Source organism: Pelobates fuscus, chromosome 3 (assembly GCF_036172605.1).
Source record: "Pelobates fuscus isolate aPelFus1 chromosome 3, aPelFus1.pri, whole genome shotgun sequence".
Lineage (NCBI taxonomy): Eukaryota > Metazoa > Chordata > Amphibia > Anura > Pelobatidae > Pelobates > Pelobates fuscus.
In genome coordinates this window covers 13419517-13440531 of record NC_086319.1, presented here as the reverse complement: position 1 = coordinate 13440531, position 21015 = coordinate 13419517, and the positions used below count along the sequence as shown (strand labels likewise).

At 41.2% G+C, this 21015-nt stretch overlaps 1 protein-coding gene across 3 annotated transcripts in view; it reads left to right on the top strand.

Moving 5' to 3' along the window:
- The first annotated feature begins 228 nt into the window (after positions 1 to 228).
- The window catches only part of SHISAL1 (shisa like 1), a 102697-nt gene continuing 81910 nt past the window's right edge, over positions 229 to 21015 (top strand). For all 3 annotated transcript variants that reach the window (XM_063446723.1, XM_063446724.1, XM_063446722.1), the window contains exon 1: positions 229 to 864. Coding sequence is in view for 1 of the 3 variants with exons in the window: in XM_063446724.1 (XP_063302794.1) it covers positions 831 to 864 (34 nt within the window). In the remaining 2 variants the exon portion in view is untranslated. The remainder of the gene's footprint in view (positions 865 to 21015) is intronic.

Sequence of the window (21015 nt, the reverse complement as noted above, 5' to 3'; positions counted from 1 at the left end):
GAGAGAGAGAGAGAGAGAGAGAGAGAGAGAGAGAGAGAGAGAGAGAGAGAGAGAGAGAGAGAGAGAGAGAGAGAGAGAGAGAGACACAACCAGGGGGGAGTGAGAGAGAGACAACCAGGGGCAGATAAAGTGGGGAGAGCCAGAGAGAGAGACTGAAGCAACCAGGGGGGAGTGAGAGAGGGGGGGGCAGAGAGAGAGGGGGAGCCACAGAGAGAGGGGGGAGGTAGGCATGTGTGTAGGTGTGTTTGAAAGTGCTCTCAGAGTACAGAATTCAGGGAGCGCTGAGCACACCGTCCAGGGGTCGGTACTTTAGGAGGTTCCCTGACTTCTCACCACCAGGAGCTGGTAGCCAGAGCCACTTGCCCAGCTTTCTGCCATGGACCTCACTGGCTGAGGCACCAGGACTGGCTTAGACACCAGGACTGGCTGAGACCCCCACACTGGATGAGACCCCCATACTGGATGAGACACCAGGACTGGCTGAGACCCCAGGATTGGCTTAAATATTTCAAGGACCTTGCTAGCAGGGTAAAGGGGTGTAAATGTGACCCCCTAATCCCAGCTCAATTAAACGTTTCTGCGATGGTCATCATTGGCTGATACACCCGGATTGGCAAGACACCCATACTGTGTAAGACCCCCACATTGGCTGAGACCCCCACATTGGCTGAGATCTCCACACTGAGTAAGACCCCCACATTGGCTGAGACCCCCGGATTCCCTAGGATCTCTCTGGGATAACAGTGGAGTGTGGACCCCGCTATGCTTTGGGTAAATTGCTCATTTTTGGAGTATTCATTCTGCTTGAGGATGTATTCACACCCCCACTCATGGTCCGGAAAAAGAAGCCCCATCAGCTCCAAGGTGAGTGCACACTCCGCTCCCCCATGCTCCTCATACCTACCGACACACTGCCAGAACTCGGGGGGTTAACGGGGGTGAGATGTCAGCACTGGTTTCTGTTAATGGTAACAGAGTATCAAGTGCTCGGTAAGTTTCTTACCTTAACATTAACTATTCATCACCCAGAGCCTGTGTACACAGAGATTGTCATGTACTGTGTGTGTGTGTGTGTGTGTGTGTTGTCTGTGTGTAATGTGTGTGTGTGTGTGTTGTCTGTGTGTGTGTGTTGTCTGTGTGTAATGTGTGTGTACTGTGTGTGTGTAATGTGTGTGTGTGTGTGTGTGTGTTGTCTGTGTGTAATGTGCGTGTACTGTGTGTGCTGTCTGCATGATGTGTGTACTGTGTGTGCTGTCTGTATGATGTGTGCTCTGTGTGTAATGTATTGTGTATACTGTGTGTGTACTCTGTGCACTGTGTCTGTGTGTACTATGTGTACTGTATGTATTGTGTGTTCTGTATGTGTTGTGTGTGTATGCAATGTGTGCACTATATATATATATTGTGTGTGTGTGTGTGTGCGCACTGTATATATTGTGTGTGTGTGTGTGTGTGTGCACTGTATATAGTGTGTGTGTGTGTATGCAATGTGTGCACTGTATATATATATATATATTGTGTGTGTGTGTGTGTGTGCACTGTGTGTACTGTCTGTATGATGTGTTCACTGTGTGTAATGCAAGCACTGTGTGTACTCTCTCTACTGTATGTATCGTGTTCTGTATGTGTTGTGTGTGTACGTGTGTGTGTGTGCTGTGTACTCTGCGCACTGTGTGTGCTGTCTGTGTGTAGTGTGTGTGTGTGTGTATTTTGTGTACTCTAGGCACTGTGTGTTCTGTGTATACTGTGTGTGCTGTCTGTATGTAAAATGTGTGCCCTGTGTGCAATTCACGTACTGTGTGTATTGTGTGTACTCTGTGCGCTGTGTGTACTGTATGTATTGTTTGTTCTGTATGTGTTGTGTGTGTACGTGTGTGTGTGTGTATGCACTGTTTGCACTGTATATATTGTGTGTTATGTGTGTTCCGTGTGTTCTGTGTGTATCTGTCCCCTCACACTGTCCTCTTGGGACACCCCTCATATAACCAGAGCTGGGCATGTGTCCCCTGAGCCAGCAGGCTGACACTCTGTCTGTGTGAGAATCAGTGACTGGAACAAGGTGACAATAACTTACAGTATAAACACAAATCATCATGGAAAACAACAGCTTAAATAACCACAACTATCATCACATGGTATAGAAAGTCATGCTATGGACTTCTGTATAATAGAATGATACAGTATCATTTATATAATTAGAATGCAACAGATTACATCCATATTCACGTTATAATATGTTGGCATACATTACTCATATAAAGAATCACATGTTATATAGTATGTTCAAATACAATACTCTCATTAATTCACATGTTGTAGTATGTTCAAATACAATGCTCTCATTAATTCACGTTATAGTATGTTCAAATACAATGCTCTCATTAATTCACAGACAATGTCATGTAATGTTGAATTCCCCTTGTTATACAGGTATGAAGTTACAGGTAATATACATTTACTAAGCAGAAAAACTTGTGAGCCTGCGGAATACACGCAGAGGATGAATTCAGAATGCTTGAATAATATTGGCTGTCACATTCTATAGAATGCCCATAATTACACAGGCTGTCACATTCTATAGAATGCCCATAATAACACAGGCTGTCACATTCTATAGAATGCCCATAATTACACAGGCTGTCGCATTCTATAGAATGCCAATAATAATATTGGCTGTCACATTCTATAGAATGCCCATAATTACACCGGCTGTCACATTCTATAGAATGCCCATAATAACACAGGCTGTCGCATTCTATAGAATGCCAATAATAATATTGGCTGTCACATTCTATAGAATGCCCATAATAACACAGGCTGTCACATTTTATACAATGTATACATAATTTCAGAAAACATTTCATAGAATTTACATTTAGTAGAGAAAGCCACACCCCACAGAATCTTAGAACGCACACATAATACAGAAATCTACGCCCCATAGAATGCACACGTAATACAGAAAGCTACATCCCCATAGAATGCACACGTAATACAGAAAGCCACACTTCTTAGAATGCACTCATAATGCAGAAAGCTACACCTCATAGAATGCACACATAATACAGAAAGCCACACCTCTTAAAATGCACACATAACACAGAAAGCCACGCCTCTTAGAATGCACTCATAATACAGAAAGCCATACCTCTTAGAATGCACTCATAATACAGAAAGCCACACCTCTTAGAATGCACACATAATACAGAAAGCTACACACCATAGAATGCACACATAATACCGAAAATCACACCTCTTAGAATGCACTCATAATACAGAAAGCCACACCTCTTAGAATGCACACATAATACCGAAAATCACACCTCTTAGAATGCACACATAATACAGAAAGCTACACACCATAGAGTGCACTCATAATACAGAAAGCCACACCTCTTAGAATGCACTCATAACACAGAAAGCCACACCTCTTAGAATGCACACATAATACAGAAAGCCACACCTCTTAGATTGCACACATAATACAGAAAGCCACACCTCTTAGAATGCACTCATAACACAGAAAGCCACACCTCTTAGAATGCACACATAATACAGAAAGCCACACCTCTTAGATTGCACACATAATACAGAAAGCCACACTTCTTAGAATGCACTCATAATACAGAAAGCCACACTTCTTAGAATGCACACATAATACAGAAAGCCACACCTCTTAGACTGCCCTCATAATACAGAAAGGCTACGCCCCATAGAATGCACACATAATACAGAAAGCTACATCCCCATAGAATGCACACATAATACAGAAAGCCACACCTCTTAGAATGCACACATAATACAGAAAGGCCACGCCCCATAGAATGCACACATAATACAGAAAGCTACATCCCCATAGAATGCACACATATTGCAGAAAATCACAAAAGCGCACATTTTACAGTATGAGCAGCTAATACAATGAGTTACATTATATAAACAGCATCCTCTTTGTGCTCCCAATGCATGACAGGGCTGTATGATCATAATTTTGGATTTTATTTTTGTAGTGAGTACAACTCTGATCACGTCAGAATGTCAATATGTCATGCTCTGAAATAGATGAGATGCCCCAATGACTTTGGACACAGAAGGGCACGATAGTTTAGGTTTTAGTAAACGTAACAAAGTCGCTAATGACAGAGGTGATTAGTGTGCGGCTCTCTATAGACAAGCTCGCTGCTGTCATTCCCCAGAAAATCAGCTGTTTGGGTGAGTTTATCGAAAACAACCATGAGAAACCTGCGGTGCCTGCGGTGTTGGCGTCTGTGCTCGCCGACCCACTGCAAGCTAGTGATGAACCCCTGGTTTTATTTAATCAGAGGAACATAACGGCAGATCGAGTAGGAAACTCGCTATGGGGGCTCTGAAGTATTTCTAGTAACTATTGCTTGCTGACGTTAATTACTGGCGGGGGTACACGCTTTGAATGGAGAATGGTTGTATTCCTTATTAAGGATTCAAACTATTGGATTATTTGTATTATTATTATTAGCATTTATTTACTGCCAACATATTTTGAAACGCTTTGCAAATATAGAAAGGAGATTTAGCGGTAAAGAGGGCCCTGCTCACACCAGCTTACAATCTATTAAGATTTGAGGTAGATGGATATATCGTTCAGTATCTTACCAAGGATACTAACTGCTGAGGTGGTCCGACTGGGATTCGAACTTGGGTTTCCCGATGGGACGACACCTTCGGTAGGCCTGTAAGTATCTGTGTCATGTGTGTGTTTTTATTTTAGCTGGCATTTCAAACAATGGGGCTCATTTACTGAGTGCTGACACAGAGCAGGTGGCGCGTCTCTTCACGTGAACGGACCATTTGTTGCTGTCAGCGATGGCTGCTGCTGCCAGGTTCAGTGAGGGATATAAATAGATAGACACAGCGAGATATCAGTCCGGAGAGACCTTCCTCCCATAGACTAAACTGCCGTATTTTACTGGAGATAGAGGGATTTATTCACTAAACAGTCAGAATAAAATATCCAAGCTGGGACTTTAAATCAGTGGGAGAATTGTCCTAAATTCTGTCATTTTATTTTCACTTCACTGTAATTCACAGTTTAATAAATAGCTCCCCAGAGTATAGTATAAAACTCACTTGTAGGTAATATAAATATCGTCATATTTTTTTGTATATTTTGTTTTGAATGCTTGTCACTGTGTCAGGAAAATGTGGAAATATATCTGCCGGATTGTACGTGTGAACATCTTGCTCCAAACAGACGCTGATGCTGGAATCCCATGATCCTTAGCGTGTGGACACTCTTTCGACACAGGTGGCCATCTTGGTGGAGCCAGTCGCAGTGTATTATCTTTCAATCTATACAATGTAATATAAATTCACAAGACACTTTAAAGATTGTTCTTCTATGTCCACATGAATCTGACTTTATTTATGTTTAGATAACAGGTGTTTTTAAAGGGACACTATAGGTATCCAGACAGTTCATCTCATTGAAGTAGTCTGGATGCTGAGTCCCTGTTCCCTTAGCACCGCGATATAAAACATCTCTCAGACAGCCACTAGAGGCGCTTTCTTTGTTTACCCAGAGTTTAACTTAGTGAAACAATGCTGGATATCCCCGCGTCCAGCTGCTTAAAATCCCGATAAGAAAGCATTGATTCTATGATTTCCTTTGGTGAAGGTCTAATGGGTTATATTCTCACCCCTCATACAGGCCCGATATACCCTCCTACCCCCCATGTAGGACCCCGTCTGGACCTTTATTATCACTGTTAGTTCGCGATCAATGATAAGGAGATTGCAATTTGACCATTTCTCTATATACACCTCTGATTATCTCATTTTATCAGTTTCAGTATTCAAATTATCATTTCGCAGGCAATTTATAACAAAGTAATTACATTTGTCACATAACTGAGATTTAATTCACTTACCTATGATATACCTCCCCTATCTGTGACATCTAACAATAATAATAAGGAATATCAGTTAATTGGAAAGCTCTGGTCCGATTGAGAGGGCTCCAAATCATTTGAGCTGGTGGTAAAACCCCCTATATGGTTTCTAATTGGTAGTTAGGTACCTTTTAGGTCAGACCACTGCATTTAAGAACCGTAATTTAAAACAAAAACAATGTATCGTGTTTACACAGACTGGTTTGTAAACGTTTCTTGTAGTTTAAAGACACAATACTGGGAATATTATCACTGTGAAGCTCTGTTAGACACTCAGACACATTACTGGGAGTATTATTGCTGTGGAGCTCTGTTAGACACTCACATTACTGGGATTATTATTGCTGTGGAGCTCTGTTATACACTCAGACACATTACTGGAAGTATTATTGCTGTGGAGCTCTGTTATACACTCAGACACATTACTGGGAGTATTATTGCTGTGGAGCTCTGTTATACATTCAGACACAGTACTGGGAGTATTATTGCTGTGGATCTCTGTTATACACTCAGACACATTACTGGGATTATTATTGCTGTGGAGCTCTGTTATACACGCAGACACATTACTGGGAGTATTATTGCTGTGAAGCTCTGTTATACACTGAGGCACATTACTGGGATTATTATTGCTGTGGAGCTCTGTTATACACTCAGACACATTACTGGGAGTATTATTGCTGTGGAGCTCTGTTACACACTCAGACGCATTACTAGGAGTATTATTGCTGTGCAGTTCTGTTATACACTCAGACACATTACTGGGAGTATTATTGCTGTGGAGCTCTGTTACACACTCAGACACATTACTGGGAGTATTATTGCCGTGGAGCTCTGTTATACACGCAGACACATTACTGGGAGTATTATTGCTGTGGAGCTCTGTTATACACTCAGACACATTACTGGGAGTATTATTGCTGTGGAGCTCTGTTATACACTCAGACACATTACTGGGAGTAATTTTGCTGTGGAGCTCTGTTATACATTCAGACACAGTACTGGGAGTATTATTGCTGTGGATCTCTGTTATACACGCAGACACATTACTGGGAGTATTATTGCTGTGGAGCTCTGTTATACACGCAGACACATTACTGGGAGTATTATTGCTGTGAAGCTCTGTTATACACACAGACACATTACTGGGAGTATTATTGCTGTGGAGCACTGTTATACACTCAGACACATTACTGGGAGTATTATTGCTGTGGAGCTCTGTTATACACTCAGACACATTACTGGGAGTATTATTGCTGTGGGGCTCTGTTATACACTCAGACACATTACTGGGAGTATTATTACTGTGGGGCTCTGTTATACACTCATACACACCAACAATACAGAGAAAAGAGGGACATTAGGAGAGAAAAGATTGACTAAGGGATTTGGGCCCAAAATAGGGACTGCCTCTACTAAGTAGGGATACTTGGGAGGTATGATAAAGGAATAGAGTGATACAGAGTTTAACATTCATGTATTATTTACTGAGTATACTTTCAATGTATTACATCACAACGTATCATGTTGGACGATCAGGAAGAGTTATTTCATTATTTAGACAGACAGCAGAAAAATAATGAGCAGAGCGAGCTGCCAGTGGCCATCAGTCTGACATAACTAGTAGCCGTTTATACAAAGTCTTCAGTAAGGTGGCCTGTGAGCTTGCAATCTAAATGGAAAAATTGCCTTGAGATCACAGGATGCAGAGGATATCAATCAATATAGGTGTTATCAGAAAACTAAATGTGTATGTGGGTGTAGTTTTAAGGCATTATCTGTAAAATGAATTTAAAAATCTAATGCCATTTTATCCTGAAACATTTCTTTTAAAAAAGCCAAACACGGGGATCTTTACTGAGAGAATAAAAGAGGCGTTTAGAGGCGTTCGTTGTTCGGTCTGCGTTTGGCTGCAGGCGGTTGAGTTGACCCTTTAGCTGTCGGTGTTTACTGAGCTGTCCTTGAAATCGAGCTGTGTGCGTTCACTATATCAGCCCATTGTCTCTGATTGTTTACTGGTTTAGTTTTGAATTCCATCCTCTTTAGGATTAGTGTTTGCTGCACATATTAAAGGAATCGTGACGAGTGGAGAAATGTATGGATAATATTTAGCCACCCTGCCTTTTATTGGAAAAAGAATCAAAAAATAAATGGGGCCCGCTTCACCTAGTTCCCATCTATCAATCATTCTTGTTAGAAAATTATTGTTTGCTTTTCTTTACAATTGTACATTGCTGTGGAATATGTTGGTGCTATATAATTCATTGTTGTTGTTGTAATAAAGCATTATTATTTCTCATTGTTCTTTCTTCGGTAGTTTAAGAATTTTCCCTTGAAAAAACTTTGTGGCTGAGTGGGGTTCAACAAAAATATCAAATAATAAAACTATGTGCAGGTACAAAGATAAAAAACATGGTGTACATGTTCATACATCGTGAAACTTTCTGGAGATCAGGGGTGCCCAAAAGATAGATCCCCAGAGGTTGTAGAACTACAGCTTCTATGATGCTTTGTCATTCTAAAAGCATGGAAAGCATCATGGGAGTTGTAGTTCTACAACATCTGGGGATCTACTTCTTGGGCTCCCCTGCAGTAGACGTTATATGTAACAATATATGGGTGCAGTGGCAGAACTACCTCGGTTGCAGGAGACGCAGCTGCAACCGGGCCCGCCACTCCAGGGTGCCCACAGTCATGTGTTGCGGCCCCGGCCCGCGTGATAGAACCGCTGGCGCCGCACGTTAAGGGGCCCATCGGTTGGCCGATGCTCTTAGGGCCACCCAATGGAAATTAATTTCCAGTGGGCCCAGTCAGCTCTGTGGCGCTTTAACAGTGCGGCCGGACCCCCTGTGATGACAACACAGCTGGGAGGAAGTGACTGCCCCGGTCAATCCTCCCAGCTTACACCGGGAGCTGCACGGGAGGAGGAAGGAGAGGAGGGAGTCAGATTGGGAACTCTGACTCCCATCAGGCTGAGCCAACACTAGGCCCCAAGGAAAGTCACCCTCCTGCATCTAAAACATTTTGTATATGTGTGTGTTTGTTTGTATGTGTATGTTTGTTTGTATGTGTTTGTGTCTGTATGTGTGCCTGTATGAATGTTTCTCTGTATGTATGTGTATCTGTGTGTCTGTTTGTGTGTTTGTATTTATGTGTGTATGTGTGTGTCTGTATGTGTGTGTGTCTGTATGTATCTGTGCCTGTATGTGTAAAACAGTAAAAAACAGACCTTTTGGGGGCTGGCGGGGGGTGAGGTTAGACGTATGGGGGGCCCAGGGAAGTTTTCGCACTGGGGCCCCGTGGTTTCTAGTTACGCATCTGCATGGGTGATAAAAAAAAAATTACATGGATAGGATAAGCACTAGCGCGTAGATACGATAACAAGCAGCAAACATGAATAGTAAGTGTTACCCTCAACGTCTTACTGAGAGATATAGAGAAAATAATATATACAAAATATAGGTTGCACCAATATAAAGTGCAATTTATCCACAATTGCTGGAGTAATCTCTTCTCAACTGGTGAATACATTTTCCTTATTAAATACGTTTTTAAGAGCCAGGAACAGAAGAAATAAAAAAATAATCAAAGCAGCTAAAAGCATAAAAAGTGTAATAAATGGACAAACACTACTACTACTACAACTACTAGCGAATGCCAAATATAATTCAATGCTTTAAAAACAAAAGTTGAAACAACACAATACGTTTCACCCACTGGGGGGCTTTCTCAAGTTTCCTGAATGGTTGAGAACAGGCTCCACCAATTGTGGACTAAGTGGACTTTTTATTGGCGCAACCTATATTTTGTGTATGTTGTTTTAATACATGGGTGAGGCCTGCACTCATGACACAATACATGCCCCTAGCCCACCCATAGGTAGGAATACATTTTAATCTGTGCCATGCTGACTGGTAAATTAGATAAATGCAAAGTTGTTTCTTCGATTTGATATTTATAAAAGAAAGGTTCTTTAATATTGGAACTGGGATACAGGGGCACAGCTAGAAGATACAGGACCATCTCACCAGTACGTGTCCATGGACAATACACCTAATGATATGTATCTGACATCCTCATAGAGGATAAGCTTAGCAGGGCCTTGTTCACCTCTAAATACACCCTTTGTGTAAATGTAGAGTAATATGTTGGTGCCAAATAAATGCAAATATTCATGGTCGCCATTAATAATCTGTCACAATGATTTATTTTTCACTTTAAGTATAATGCCATGCTTTCAGGTTCCAGAAGTTTTTTAAAAAGGAGAGCTATATCACAGACGGGGAGCTATTTTAGTTGGGGGAATATATATCAGACGAGAGATCTTTATCACTGATTGGTGATGTGGAAACATGAGTTATAGTACAGACAGCTGAGCTATAGCACAAATAGGTGATCAGTGATCGAGATTCTACCATGTGTATAGGACATATTTTACAGATAGGGGAGTTATGTCAATGATCAAACACCTCCCAACTGTACCTATTTAGGAACGACGGTCCCTATTTGGGCCCAAATCCCTCTGTCCCTCTTTTCTAGGAGCTCCATGTTGGTGTGTCTGAGTGTATAACAGAGCTCCACAGCAATAATACTCCCAGTAATGTGTCTGAGTGTATAACAGAGCTCCACAGCAATAATACTCCCAGTAATGTGTCTGAGTGTATAACAGAGCTCCACAGCAATAATACTCCCAGTAATGTGTCTGAGCGTATAATGGAGCTCCACAGAAAAAATACTCCCAGTAATGTGTCTGAGCGTATAATGGAGCTCCACAGCAACAATACTCCCAGTAATGTGTCTGAGTGCATAACAGAGCCCCACAGCAATAATACTCCCAGTAATGTGTCTGGGTGTATAACAGAGCTCCACAGCAATAATACTCCCAGTAATGTGTCTGAGTGTATAACAGAGCTCCACAGCAATAATACTCCCAGTAATGTGTCTGATTGTATAACAGAGCTCCACAGCAATAATACTCCCAGTAATGTGTCTGAGTGTATAACAGAGCTCCACAGCAATAATACTCACAGTAATGTGCCTGAGTGTATAACAGAGCTCCACAGCAATAATACTCCCAGTAATGTGCCTGAGTGTATAACAGAGCTCCACAGCAATAATACTCCCAGTAATGTGTCTCAGTGTATAACAGAACTCCACAGCAATAATACTCCCAGTAATGTGTCTGAATGTATAACAGAGCTCCACAGCAATAATACTCCCAGTAATGTGCCTGAGTGTATAACAGAGCTCCACAGCAATAATACTCCCAGTAATGTGTCTCAGTGTATAACAGAGCTCCACAGTAATAATACTCCCAGTAATGTGTCTGAATGTATAACAGAGCTCCACAGCAATAATACTCCCAGTAATGTGCCTGAGTGTATAACAGAGCTCCACAGCAATAATACTCCCAGTAATGTGCCTGATTGTATAACAGAGCTCCACAGTAATAATACTCCCAGTAATGTGTCTGTGTGTATAACAGAACTCCACAGTAATAATACTCCCAGTAATGTGTCTGAGTGTGTAACAGAGATCCACAGCAATAATACTCCCAGTAATGTATCTGAGTGTATAACAGAGCTCCACAGTAATACTCCCAGTAATGTGTCTGAGTGTATAACAGAGCTCCACAACAATAATACTCCCAGTAATGTGTCTGTGTGTATAACAGAGCCCCACAGCAATAATACTCCCAGTAATGTGTCTGAGTGAGTAACAGAGCTCCGCAGCAATAATACTCCCAGTAATGTATCTGAGTGTATAACAGAGCTCCACAGTAATACTCCCAGTAATGTGTCTGAGTGTGTAACAGAGCTCCTCAGTAATAATACTCCTAGTAATGTGTCTGGGTGTATAACAGAGCTCCACAGCAACAATACTCCCAGTAATGTGTCTGAGTGTATAACAGAGCTCCACAGCAATAATACTCCCAGTAATGTGTCTGAGTGTATAACAGAGCTCCACAGCAATAATCCCAGTAATGTGGCTGAGTGTGTAACAGAGCTCCTCAGTAATAATACTCCCAGTAATGTGTCTGAGTGTATAACAGAGCCCCACAATAATAATACTCCCAGTAATGTATCTGAGTGTATAACAGAGCTCCACAGCAATAATACTCCCAGTAATGTGTCTGAGTGTATAACAGAGCTCCACAGCAATACTCCCAGTAATGTGTCTGAGTGTGTAACAGAGCTCCACAGTAATAATACTCCCAGTAATGTGTCTGAGTGTATAACAGAGCCCCACAGTAATAATACTCCCAGTAATGTATCTGAGTATATAACAGAGCTCCACAGCAATAATACTCCCAGTAATGTGTCTGAGTGTATAACAGAGCTCCACAGCAATACTCCCAGTAATGTGGCTGAGTGTGTAACAGAGCTCCTCAGTAATAATACTCCCAGTAATGTGTCTGAGTGTATAACAGAGCCCCACAATAATAATACTCCCAGTAATGTATCTGAGTATATAACAGAGCTCCACAGCAATAACTCTCCCAGTAATGTGTCTGAGTGTATAACAGAGCTCCACAGCAATAATACTCCCTGTAATGTGTCTGAGTGTATAACAGAGCTCCACAGCAATAATACTCCCAGTAATGTGTCTGGGTGTATAACAGAGCTCCACATCAATAACACTCCCAGTAATGTGTCTGAGTGTATAACAAAGCTCCACAGCAATAATACTCCCAGTAATGTGTCTGAGTTTATAACAGAGCTCCACAGTAATAATACTCCCAGTAGTGTGTCTGAGTGTATAACAGAGCTCCACAGCAATAATACTCCCAGTAATGTGTCTGAGTGTATAACAGAGCTCCACAGTAATAATACTCCCAGTAATGTGTCTGAGTGTATAACAGAGCCCCACAGCAATAATACTCCCAGTAATGTGTCTGAGTGTATAACAGAGCTCCACAGCAATAATACTCCCAGTAATGTATCTAAGTGTATAACAGAGCTCCACAGCAATAATACTCCCAGTAATGTGTCTGAGTGTATAACAGAGCTCCACAGCAATAATACTCCCAGTAAAGTGTCTGAGTGTATAACAGAGCTCCACAGCAATAATACTCCCAGTAATGTGTCTGCGTGTATAACAGAGCTCCACAGCAATAATACTCCCAGTAATGTGTCTGCGTGTATAACAGAGCTCCACAGCAATAATACTCCCAGTAATGTGTCTGCGTGTATAACAGAGCTCCACAGCAAAAATACTCACAGTAATGTGTCTGAGTGTATAACAGAGCCCCACAGCAATAATACTCCCAGTAATGTCTGAGTGTATAACAGAGCCCCACAGTAATAATACTCCCAGTAATGTGTCTGAGTGTATAACAGAGCTCCACAGTAATAATACTCCCAGTAATGTGTCTGAGTGTATAACAGAGCTCCACAGCAATATTACTCCCATTAATGTGTCTGAGTGTATAACAGAGCCCCACAGCAATAATACTCCCAATAATGTGTCTGAGTGTATAACAGAGCTCCACAGTAATAATACTCCCAGTAATGTGTCTGAGTGTATAACAGAGCCACACAGCAATAATACTCCCAGTAATGTGTCTGAGTGTATAACAGAGCTCCACAGCAATAATACTCCCAGTAATGTGTCTGAGTGTATAACAGAGCCACACAGCAATAATACTCCCAGTAATGTGACTGAGTGTATAACAGAGCTCAGCAGTAATAATACTCCCAGTAATGTGTCTGAGTGTATAACAGAGCTCCACAGTAATAATACTCCCAGTAATGTGTCTGAGTGCATAACAGAGCTCCACAGTAATAATACTCCCAGTAATGTGACTGAGTGTATAACAGAGCTCAGCAGTAATAATACTCCCAGTAATGTGTCTGAGTGTATAACAGAACTCCACAGCAATAATACTCCCAGTAATGTGTCTGAGTGTATAACAGAGCTCCACAGCAATAATACTCCCAGTAATGTGTCTGAGTGTATAACAGAGCTCCACAGCAATAATACTCCCAGTAATGTGTCTGCGTGTATAACAGAGCTCCACAGCAATAATACTCCCAGTAATGTGTCTGCGTGTATAACAGAGCTCCACAGCAATAATACTCCCAGTAATGTGTCTGCGTGTATAACAGAGCTCCACAGCAAAAATACTCACAGTAATGTGTCTGAGTGTATAACAGAGCCCCACAGCAATAATACTCCCAGTAATGTCTGAGTGTATAACAGAGCCCCACAGTAATAATACTCCCAATAATGTGTCTGAGTGTATAACAGAGCTCCACAGTAATAATACTCCCAGTAATGTGTCTGAGTGTATAACAGAGCTCCACAGCAATATTACTCCCATTAATGTGTCTGAGTGTATAACAGAGCCCCACAGCAATAATACTCCCAATAATGTGTTTGAGTGTATTACAGAGCTCCACAGTAATAATACTCCCAGTAATGTGTCTGAGTGTATAACAGAGCCACACAGCAATAATACTCCCAGTAATGTGTCTGAGTGTATAACAGAGCTCCACAGCAATAATACTCCCAGTAATGTGTCTGAGTGTATAACAGAGCCACACAGCAATAATACTCCCAGTAATGTGACTGAGTGTATTACAGAGCTCAGCAGTAATAATACTCCCAGTAATGTGTCTGAGTGTATAACAGAGCTCCACAGTAATAATACTCCCAGTAATGTGTCTGAGTGCATAACAGAGCTCCACAGTAATAATACTCCCAGTAATGTGACTGAGTGTATAACAGAGCTCAGCAGTAATAATACTCCCAGTAATGTGTCTGAGTGTATAACAGAACTCCACAGCAATAATACTCCCAGTAATGTGTCTGAGTGTATAACAGAGCTCCACAGCAATAATACTCCCAGTAATGTGTCTGAGTGTATAACAGAGCTCCACAGCAATAATACTCCCAGTAATGTGTCTGAGTGTATAACAGAGCTCCACAGTAATAATACTCCCAGTAAGGTGTCTTGAGTGTATAACAGAGCTCCACAGCTACAATACTCCCAGTAATGTGTGTTTAACCCCTTTTTTAATCAAAACAAACCCTAGAATTTGATTATATGTATGTTCAACCGTAATTCACCTATTTCATATTAAGTAATGTGTCTTTAAATTACAATAACTGTTTAGAAATCTGTGTAAATAAACACATTGCTCTTGTTTTATGTTACATTTTAGTTGTATAAATTATTATTACGTTTCCTAGTATTTCTCAGCCCCGCCCCTGCCCACACACCCTTCACGCCCCTAAAATGAAAGTCTCCCTCTCCCTTTTTGACATTTTGGGATTTGGGGTACAAGCACAAAGGAGGGATAATGAATAATTTGAGAGAGGAAAGTCGCCAAGCACAAACAATCTTCAATCCTCAGACTGAAACATGCGGCTTTTATAAAAATAATGACTGATGTATTAATTAGATGTTGCTTTGATTAGCTAATTAATGCTGTTTCCATGACGACACCTTGATGGGTTTATTGCTTGTCTCGTCACTTTCTCCCCTATATACAAGTCTCTCAGTCTCTGGCACGTCTAATTTCTAAATCTAATTAAAACACAAATCTGGCTGCACCTGCACGGAATAGTCACCGCCAGCCACAGAGTTTTATTCTCATTGTAAAATATTCCACCTGTGGGTCAGGTCCTCAGACACAGCACATAACCCTGCGATGATCGCTAACCTCAGCACTATGAATCGTGGGAAGTGTAGTTAGCAGCCACCTGGAGTGCCAAGATTCACCAATATTCGTTTAACCCTTTCAGCAATCGTGGCAAATGTGTAACACATTCGGTGTTTGCAGGTTAAATGACCATAACACAACCCCTGTTAACGGTGACCACCATCTGCAATTTCATGTAATACTGCCCCCTTTTGGGGGCTATATGTCAGCCTTCTGTATTTGTAGCCAAATGGGCACGCTGGGACAGGAGGGTGTCGTTTTTCAAGGTATATATAACTAATTAATGTTAACACATATTACATTACTCGCAACAGGCCTCGATTAAATATGTTTCGATACATTTTTACAATGGTTTAATATTTTAAAATATATTTAAATATTTTTTTTTTTACACCTATGATATATGTTGCACAAGAGAAGAAGCTTTCTAAATAAAATGATGGAGTTTGATCACAGTTGCTTTCATTATTTGTAAAAAGTGGGTTGCTTGAGGTGTATTTTCAAAGTTACTATATAGCTATATTTATGATTGAGAATCACAGGTTGCTTGGTTGAACCATTAAAGGAATACTATAGTGCCAGGAAAACAGTTGTTTTCCTGGCACTATAGTTCCCTATAGTGCCCCTTATTTTGTCAATTACCAGCACTGATGTCCCATGGCGCTGGCTCGGGTCTGCCTTTACAACTTCCCCGCCGCCAACAGCTGGCGGGCGAGACCTAATGCGCATGCGTGGCAATGGCCGTGCTCGCATTATACAATGCTTTCCTTAGGGGTTTCGGGTGTCTCTCGATGTCTTCATGCATAGCGACTTTTAGTTGCCTAATGACCTAGAAGTCCCTCAAGTGGCTGTATGGTAGACAGCCACTAGAGGTGGAGTTAACCGTGGATAGTAATTACTGCAGTTCATTAAAAACTGCAATAATTACCTTTTCAGTGTTAAGGGACCTAGGATACTGCACCCAGACCACTTCGATGAGCTGGTTGGTCTGTGTGCCTATAGTGTCCCTTTAAATCCAGATTATACAGTGGCATTTACTAACAGAGGGAATTGAAACTGACAGTTTTGAAGTCAAAATAGCCTAACTGGAACAGTTCTCTAATTTAGCTATACTTTTATTGTAATTACTATGACCTTAAATGTTTAATTCTAAATTTAGTAAATAACCCTGATAATCTGTAATGTAATAGGAGAGAACATAGAGCTGTTCTACAGTATGCCTGGTGTCTATTCACACCTCCTTTCGAGACATACCTTTTTGACTGGCTCTTCTCACCTTGGGACCAAAGCAGCACTAGGACCCAGCATGCATTGCACTCTTATGCAAATGTGTAGCTGTTGATTTGCATGCGATTTGCATATGTCACCAAGATGAAACTTCAATCAAACCTCTCTTTTTCTGGTTAAACAATCCTGCTGTCTTTATTGCACATTGCTTGTAAAATCATATAACAAAACAGGAGTTATTTCTTTAAAAATCTGTTAACTATAAATGTAAAAGCTAATGTGTTTTAATGCAATTTTGCCATTTTTTGTTAAATTACATTTTTACATAGTAATAAAATACTAACCTACTTCCAGACACAAGTTTTCTTTTTGTTAAAGCATCAGATAATTGAAACGTACATCAATAACAAACAAATGAAAACCATTACGCTAGATAAAGTATTGCGCCGCTGAATAGACTCCACCGCGATCTCACTTCTATTTCATTGTAAACGGGTCGTCACCTTTAATAGAAAATAAAATAATATTAGATTGAAAAACACATGTTCTGGAGCTAAATATTGATTGTTACATAGAGAAAGCAGACACGTATAATGAGAAAATCACGGCTAAAACCACCCACTTATTTATGTGACTAGATACTCCGGTTGCCATAGCGATCTATTATCAGTACAAAGCGCGGGGACGTCCGGTAGGTCATCTGAAAGATTGCACTTTTTCTGCTAAAATTAGAACCAACTGCTGGCAAACTCTTCCCACATATAACTCTTATATTTCAATCAATTGTCTAAATATTAATCTTTTTTTACAAATATTTCTGGCCTTCAGGGTTGACTTAGTTTCTATAACCCTGGCCAGACATGTCTAGTGTTCAGGTTATGGGTGGTGTTAGTCTACTGTTAAAACAAGTTACTGTTTGTAAGACGTACAGCCGGTACAGGAATACCTTTAGAAGGATTCAGATGAATGCAGGGAATTGATAATGACAGACTGTCTATCGTAAACAGGTTATCAGTTAAAGGGACACGATAGTCACCAGAACAACTACAGCTGATTGAATTTGTTCTGGTGAGTAGAATCATTACCTTCGGGCTTTTTGCCTGCCTACCCCAATCAGACTCTCCCCTAGTCTTTAATCGTTTAAGAAGTGCCTTAAACCCATCTCTTTAGGAAAGCGTATGGCCTCCCAGATGAACCTCTACCTCACATACCTGTCTCTTGCTCTCTCCTAAAGGGTAGCACTCTACTCTCTTCTCCAGCTCTGCTTCACTCCCACCTAATTTGACTACTATCTCCTGTCCTAATGTGTTTTATACCCCACTATAATGTAAGCTTGTTTGAGCAGGTTCCTCTTCAACCTATCGTTCATGTAAGTTTTTTTAGAGTTAAATCCCCCCTCTCATAATATTGTAAAGCGCTATGGAATCTGTTGGCTATATATATATAGATTCATCTCTGAGGAGATGTTGATTGGCCAGGGCTGTGTTTGAATTGTGCTGGCTCTGCCCCTGATCTGCCTTCTTGTCCGTCTCCGCCAATCCTATGGGGAAGAATTGTGATTGGATCAGGCTACCACTTCTGATGATGTCAGCAGGCAGTGGGCAGGTCTAAAGGAAACAGGGACAAAGCATCCCGTATCTAAAGAGGGAGATAATACCCGAGATAAAGATGGGAAACGACCAATAAAAATGGCTGGAAATACAGAAATAAAGTCAGGGAAGATGTAGTAAGAGGCAAAAGATAAAAGGCAGAGGGAAAGAAAATAGAAAGAGAGAGATAGAAAGTAAAACAAATAGTTTTACTATTCTTTCTTTGTTCCTTTGTATAATTTCTATTTCAGATCTGGTGAATACAGAAAGCCACCACTGTCTTGGGTGAAATTACCGTAGAAAAAAAACAAAAAAAAACCTCTAAAACTTTTAGAAAAGCTTCGAAATGCAGAAAATAAAATAATTGGAGCGTATGAGAGGGAGACAGATAAACAGATGTCAAACAAACAGACATTTTCATGGGACATAACACTCGGGTTCCCTGCTGACATTTTCATGGGACATAACACTTGGGTTCCCTGCTGACATTTTCATGAGCTCTCTGACGCCAAGAGAAGCGGGGGTTCAGAAAATAACACTTTGTAGATGTGTGGCCGTGCAGGACGTGGAAATAAATACTATAATTCTACTCCAGACCCATCTAATACGCTGAGTGGAACAAGTCCAATTCTTTATCTGATCCTGGATGTTGTCTTGTGCCCAGTACAATCCTACCCAATCACTATTTTGTCACTATCCCATCACTATTCTGTCACTACCCATCACTATTCTGTCACTACCCATCACTATTCTGTCACTATCCCATCACTATTCTGTCACTACCCCATCACTATTCTGTCACTACCCATCACTATTCTGTCACTACCCATCACTATTCTGTCACTATCCCATCACTATTCTGTCACTACCCCATCACTATTCTGTCACTATCCCATCACTATTCTGTCACTACCCCATCACTATTCTGTCACTATCCCGTCACTATTCTGTCACTATCCCATCACTATTCTGTCACTACCCATCACTATTCTGTCACTATCCCATCACTATTCTGTCACTACCCATCACTATGCTGTCACTATCCCATCACTATTCTATCACTACCCCATCACTATTCTGTCACTATCCCATCACTATTCTGTCACTATCCCATCACTATTCTGTCACTACCCCATCACTATGCTGTCACTATCCCATCACTATTCTGTCACTATCCCATCACTATTCTGTCACTATCCCATCACTATTCTGTCACTATCCCATCACTATGCTGTCACTATCCCATCACTATGCTGTCACTATCCCATCACTATTCTGTCACTATCCCATCACTATTCTGTCACTATCCCATCACTATTCTGTCACTATCCCATCACTATTCTGTCACTACCCTGTCCACGATTATACTCACCACATCTATCCCCTTATTATTAACCTGCACCTCTGCTGCTGCGTCTACATACCCGCCACCCATTTAGTAATGTATTATGTGATGCGTGTGCCATGAACGTTTAAATTCCGAACAATCTTATTCTTCGCTAATATGCTTTAAAAAAAATCTAACTTTTAAATATCTTTTCATTTAAGCAACAATGTGAACCTTCTAGCTGAATGCTTAGCTTAACTTACTGAATGGATCGGAAGCATTTCTTCTGATGTTTTAATGGTGAATATAAAATAGGAGAGTGATAATAAGCGTACACTCCCATAGCGGCATTCATATTGCCAGTGTTTAGAGGTCACAGGTTATAGCAGAAACTTGTAATAATAATAATAATAATAATAAGTTAAAGTTAATATTAAATGATATTCCTGCTGAGCCATAGCTGTTTGCCCCCAATGGATTAACATAGAACAATGGCATGTATTGGGGACACAGGACATGCTATGTTATCTTTAAATAGCCCGTGTAGTGACCATGATGTAATGGGAGATGCGGCCTATGATTAAACATGAGGATTGCCAGATTGCCTGTTTCAAGATATCATGAGTTCTGCGTTCTGTTGGGCAAAGTTTGAAAAAGTTGACAACTGTTTGTGGAATTCATGTGCTTCTAGGGTGAAATCGGCTCGTTATGGCAGCTGATTTAGGATCTTCAGCTCATTTATTTTATATTGGGAGGATATGAATGTAATAAGGTGCTGGGCACCTGACTGACAGAAGGACAAACTCATAGAACCATCCTAAAAAAATGAGAACTTGTGCCCATCAATTCTGCGTGTACCTTCCTGTACTTACCAACTGTGTGTGTCCCGACTGCACCCACCAACTATGCATGTGCCTGTAACCCCAGAGTCCATCAACTGTGCCTGTACCCCACTGCACAAACCAACTGTGCCTGTACCCCACTGCACAAACCAACTGTGTCTGTACCCCTTAGAAGCCACCAACTGTGCCTATACCCTGCTGCACCCACCAACTGTACCTGTACCCCCGAAGTCCATCAACTGTACAGGTAGCCCACTGCAACCACCAACTGTACCTGTACCCCCCTGAACCCACCAACTGTGCCTGTACCCCCTGAACCCACCAACTGTACCTGTACCCCCTGAGTCCATCAACTGTACCTGTACCCCACTGCACCCACCAACTGTGCCTGTACCCTCCTGAGTCCATCAATGGTGCCTATACCACCCTGCACCA